The sequence below is a fragment of the Merops nubicus genome, unplaced genomic scaffold, assembly GCF_000691845.1.
Source record: "Merops nubicus isolate BGI_N331 unplaced genomic scaffold, ASM69184v1 scaffold26258, whole genome shotgun sequence".
Classification (NCBI taxonomy): Eukaryota; Metazoa; Chordata; class Aves; order Coraciiformes; family Meropidae; genus Merops; species Merops nubicus.
Genome location: NW_008625519.1, coordinates 42,534 through 48,010, shown reverse-complemented (window position 1 = coordinate 48,010; position 5,477 = coordinate 42,534). Strand labels below are relative to the sequence as shown.

Genomic DNA, 5,477 nt, shown 5'->3' with positions numbered 1-5,477 from the left:
AGCAGCTTCCCAAGGCCATTATCATTGGGGTGCGGAAAGGAGGCACCCGAGCACTACTGGAGATGCTGAACCTTCACCCCGCAGTGGTCAAGGCTTCTCAAGAGATTCACTTCTTTGACAATGATGAGAACTATGCCAAGGGGATTGAGTGGTATCGGAAAAAAATGCCCTTTTCTTACCCTCATCAAATAACAATTGAGAAAAGCCCCGCATATTTTATCACTGAGGAAGTACCTGAAAGGATTTACAAAATGAACTCATCTATCAAATTATTGATCATTGTCAGGGAACCTACCACAAGAGCTATTTCTGATTACACTCAGGTGCTGGAAGGTAAGGAAAGAAAGAACAAAACGTACTACAAGTTTGAGAAGCTGGCTATTGATCCTAATACCTGTGAAGTGAACACTAAGTATAAGGCAGTGAGAACCAGCATCTACACAAAACATCTGGAGAGATGGTTAAAATACTTCCCGATCGAGCAGTTTCATATTGTGGATGGAGACCGGCTCATCACAGAACCACTGCCAGAACTCCAGCTGGTCGAGAAGTTCCTCAATCTTCCTCCAAGGATAAGTCAGTACAATTTATACTTCAATGCCACCAGAGGGTTTTACTGCTTGAGATTTAACATTGTCTTTAACAAGTGCCTGGCGGGTAGCAAGGGACGCATCCATCCAGAGGTGGATACCTCTGTCATTACCAAATTGCGCAAGTTCTTTCATCCTTTTAATCAGAAATTTTACCAGATCACTGGGAGGACATTTAACTGGCCCTAAACTAAACTTTTTACAACACTTTCTGTTACATCTGAGACATGCAATAAATGTCTCTACTAAAATATGCACTTTTCATAGACATGGCTGTCAAAGTAACTTTTTTCCATGCATACATATACATGTGCAGTGTGTGACCAAATATACCATGAGATCAACTTTTTCTACAGAGTAGTAACTAACATAAATTTACTGTCAGCATAGTTGCATCTTTTAAGCTATAATAATTGAGGTATTTAGGGAAATAAAGTCAGACACCTTTAAAAAGGTCAGTGTTCCTCTCGCTTAGTGAAGTGTTTATGTGACATACTTATTGATCTAAGGAGAATGTTAGTTTATTCCATAAAAATTCATGTCAAAAGTCTGTGAAGCTGTGAGAAAGCATAATCTTCAGGCTATATTTCATATGTATATTGCTAAAGGAACACTGACACTTTAAACACAGGGCTGAATTTTTACAATGAGAGTGGACAGTACTATTTTCTTATTATTTTAAATTAATATCTCATACAAAATACATTGTTTCAGAGTTCCTGTGGTGAGTTTGCACTATTGTTTTATTGTATGGACCATAGTGTCACTTGTAGCATGTCAATCATGTGTCAAAAAAAAGTCAAATAATTTTTTTTCTTCTGTGCTTGTGTCTCAACAAAGCTGAACATCATGTACATAGTGTACAATGTTTGTAAATACTGGTTTCACACTAAGTAATTCTATTTTGTAAACTGAATATGGCTATTTAATTTATTGTGAAAATTAAATTTATTGTGGTATTTAAAAATTGAATGGATTAAAATTACCTATATGTGCAACAGCTTTTCACCTTTCCTTGATGTACATCGGTGTGGTCCCTTAGCCCAGACAGATCATGTGCATGTGTGTGAGAGAGAGAGCTGCATGGATAACTTAGTTTCCAGATGGTTGAGAAAAACTGATACATGAGGTGAAGTTTATCTTATTGAAAAACTCATCTATCTGGGAATCTGGTGTAGTGCACACCTCAAAGAACATTACTGCTGTTCTGTTGATGCACTTTTCTGGAATTAATTCGGTTGCAGTAGCCCATGAGGCTAAAGAATGACTGCAATAGCATACTATAATGAGGTATACAAAAAAAGCAGACCTACCATCAAAACAAAAATGACAGACAAACAAGATCAGAAGAAGAGTTACAGAGATTTCATCACATTTAGAAGTCAAAGAAAACTGTTGTTATACCTCAGCTTTTATCCAGTAACATACACACCTGTTCCAAACAAACAACCACAGTGGTTTTATTACTGGTATAAACATAGAGCTCATGTTTCCATTCAGTAAGTCACAAAAAATTAGCTCAAGGAATGAGTATTTTCATGCTTTGCACACTGTATGGCTCTTAAAGATTCATAAGCAAATGAACAGAAGCAATGGAAAAATGTCTTTTAAAATGAGAAAAAAGGGAGGGGAGGGGAAGGGAAGGGAAGGGAAGGGAAGGGAAGGGAAGGGAAGGGAAGGGAAGGGAAGGGAAGGGAAGGGAAGGGAAGGGAAGGGAAGATTGATGGGAACACAGATTTTGGAAGGTATCCAGAACATCTGAATATTCTGAGCTACAGTGAACTGGTAGTTCAGATTATAATAAGATCAAGTTTTCCCTGTGGGCTGTTTGTCTTGCTCAGTGATCTGCAAGCATTGGTTTTCTAAATAAGTGATTTTTAAAACTCTTGTGAGAGATTGCTACTTATCTTTCTGTATCTTTAATCATATGTGCTAGAAGTGTGAGCAGTGTGACCTTTCTTCATGCTGTTTCGGAACCTTGCCAACATAACACGGTAGAGGAGCATATGTGGAATCTTCTGCAGTAGCTACAATACTACTCACTGTTTTCCTTTATGAGAGTCATTTATCCTGCCAATGTCCAGACATAAAGGCTAAGAGATTTAACTCATCTAATAGTGTTTAACGAGGAGATTTTATCCAATTTAACATTTTCATAATCTTCAGGTGAGCAGACAGATTGCAGATGGCTTCCTATAGTTCTAGCTACAAACTCTGACTGAAGGCTGAGATGTATTTTCAGTGAAGGAGACAAATTAGGTCAAAGTTACCTTGAAGCATGAAATATGCATTTGAAATGAATATCTCTCTGCATTGATCAGAAAAATCACAGAGACTGTGATCTAACAGGCACGACTACACACATTCCTGTTAAAGGCAGCTGGCTTAAGTCCAGTTTATCATTTGCAATTTTGGAGACACGTGGATAAATTTAGGTGATATCTTAGACAAATCTGGTTCAAAAAAGCACAGAGGAATAGTGAGGAATAGCAGGGGAGAAAAGAGGATTCAAATGCATTGCAGTGTTTTAAGATGCCTACATGAGCAGGAGACTGATCACTTTCACTGAGCCTTCAGGTAACATCATTGAGTCTTTTTTGACATTACCTAGTGAAGAGAAAATTTCAAAACTGATCCTTAATACATAGATCCAACACATCACCCAAAGCACACTCCTAAGTTAATAAGGATTTTGCTGCAGTATTCATGACTGGTTTGAGAAGTTCTGACCTTATGGTATTTAACTCTTCAGGAGCAATTTGTGAATAATTCATTTCAGCCTCTTTGCTTTGCTTTCCAAATCCTGAGTGAATCATTTCTATTGAAATTGATCGTGAATGTTCAGACTGGGAAGAGCACTCTTAGCTAGAGTTTATGATTGCAGAGTGATGCACAGCTATATGAAGGTGCAGCTGTTAGCTTATGGCTTTCAAGTTCTCTGAAGACACTGCATCTTTCATATTTTCAGTATCATAAAATTGCAGGCTTCACAGCTCTGATAAATTTTTGGATTAAAACTGCTAATATTTCTGTGCATTTTTATCAGATTGTCCCAGCCGCTGCTTAAGTTACACAGAACAACAATTTGCAGCATAAAAGAATATCAGAGGTGAATTTGAAATTGTATTTTCATAAATCAGCATATAGATAAAGGACTGACAATAGAAGACCAGCGATTCATTTACTATTAATCCACTCTATTGCCTTTTCTTAAGGAAAGCAGAACAAGCATAATGAAAATGCATTTTCATTTTCCCTGTTTTAATGGATTGTAGTTTTAGTTGTGTTGTTTGGTTGTTTTGTTTTTTTTTTTTTTATTTCCATGATGTCTAAGAACACAAGAGAGACAATGTTTTTAGCAACCTATTTCATTACAGTAGCCTAGGATTTTTAAGAGGAAATCGGCACAAACTGAAACACGGGAAGCACTGTCTGAACATCAGAAGAAACTTTGTTAATGTGAGTCTGACTAAATACTGGTGCAGGTTGCCCAGAGAGGTTTCAGAGTCTCCATCACTGGAGATATTTAAAAGCCATCTGGACATGGTCCTGGGCAACTGTTTCTGTGTGGCCCTGCTTGAGCAGAGGAGGACCAACGTCCCTCCTTCCAAGTTCATTCTGTGATCCTGCAAAGATCTATCTCCTTTTACCTTTAGTGTTCTTCTTAAGTATTGCCCATCAGTTCAATGTTACATAGAACACAGAGAAAATCCAAGCCCAGTGTCAAAATCCAGCCCAATCACTGTTCAAACCCAAGCTGTGGACACACTACTGTGCACATGTATACTCCCTGGCCAGCTGACCTAACTCATGACTCATATCGAGAGCCTGTGAAACTTATTTGAATTCTCTGATGGAGAAGATGAGGAATTAACTTAGAGAAATCTTTCTTTTTCTCATCCTAGAAGTGATGTTGAGTGGCAGAGGATAAAGTAATACAAGTTCCATAGCAGGTAAACTTTCAGAAAAAAAGAATTTAGTGAAGGTCTTTTAAAGAAGCTCGCAGTGATCAATGTCTCTTGCATGGCACTCTCTGCAACAAGACACTGAGGTATACCCATAAACTTGGGCAACAAAGCCATTAAAATTTCTTTCATAGGTGAAGTGCTGGGATTTAAACCCACAGCCCTGAAGGAGGGATGCCATACAGATGACACTCATAACCAGGCAAGACTGTCCTGACTGGTTTTTACCCAAGGTCTGGCCAGCCTTGGGTGAAACTGATTAGGAGATCACCACCAGGTGCCCCCACCTCCTACATTAACTTTGAGGCAGGGCAAGAAGCCACCTATATAAGAACTGATTTGGCTTATAGTGCTGTTTGGAGGCTTGCCTGTGTGATGGATGTGCTGTGTGAGTGTTCTGGGTACTGAAAGGGGGACCCTGACTCTTCATGGCAAGTGGAGTCCCCAGGGCAGTGGGGCAAGATCTCTCTCTGAGAGACTACTCTGTAACTGGGATCATTGCTTGGCTGTTTCCATCTCCTGTGTCATGGTTCCTTAGTCAGCTTGCTCCCTTCTTCACACAATATGCTGTGGGTGAGTGCACTGACTTATTCCTCCTTCCGGTTGTCTGGCACTTTGGATCTTTGGTGTGTGATGTGGGAGTGGAGGGAGGAGTTTGGCTGCTGGTCTGTTAATAATAATATCATTCTATATTGGGCAAGTGGTCAGCAGAAGAATAGGTGACTATTATTTAAATTTTCTGTGGTTCCAAATTATATTAGCAGCTGTGTATACTGGGCACCTCCCTTAGGGATATATCCAGAACTGGCAGACTGCTGAGTGAATGTATAAGATTCATGTCTGAATGTACACGGTAAATATTTAACTCACATTGCTCCTCCTTTTTGATTTGACTTATATGTAAAACCAAAGTGTAGATCAT

At 39.0% G+C, this 5,477-nt stretch overlaps 1 protein-coding gene across 1 annotated transcript in view; it reads left to right on the top strand.

Annotated features, from left to right (window-relative positions):
- The window catches only part of HS3ST5 (heparan sulfate (glucosamine) 3-O-sulfotransferase 5), a 6,451-nt gene extending 4,863 nt beyond the window's left edge, over positions 1-1,588 (top strand). The window contains 1 exon segment of the mRNA XM_008945712.1: positions 1-1,588. This exon segment is cut by the window's left edge and continues 13 nt beyond it. Within this exon segment, the coding sequence (XP_008943960.1) occupies positions 1-779 (779 nt within the window). The 3' untranslated portion in view covers positions 780-1,588.
- The last annotated feature ends 3,889 nt before the right edge of the window (positions 1,589-5,477 follow it).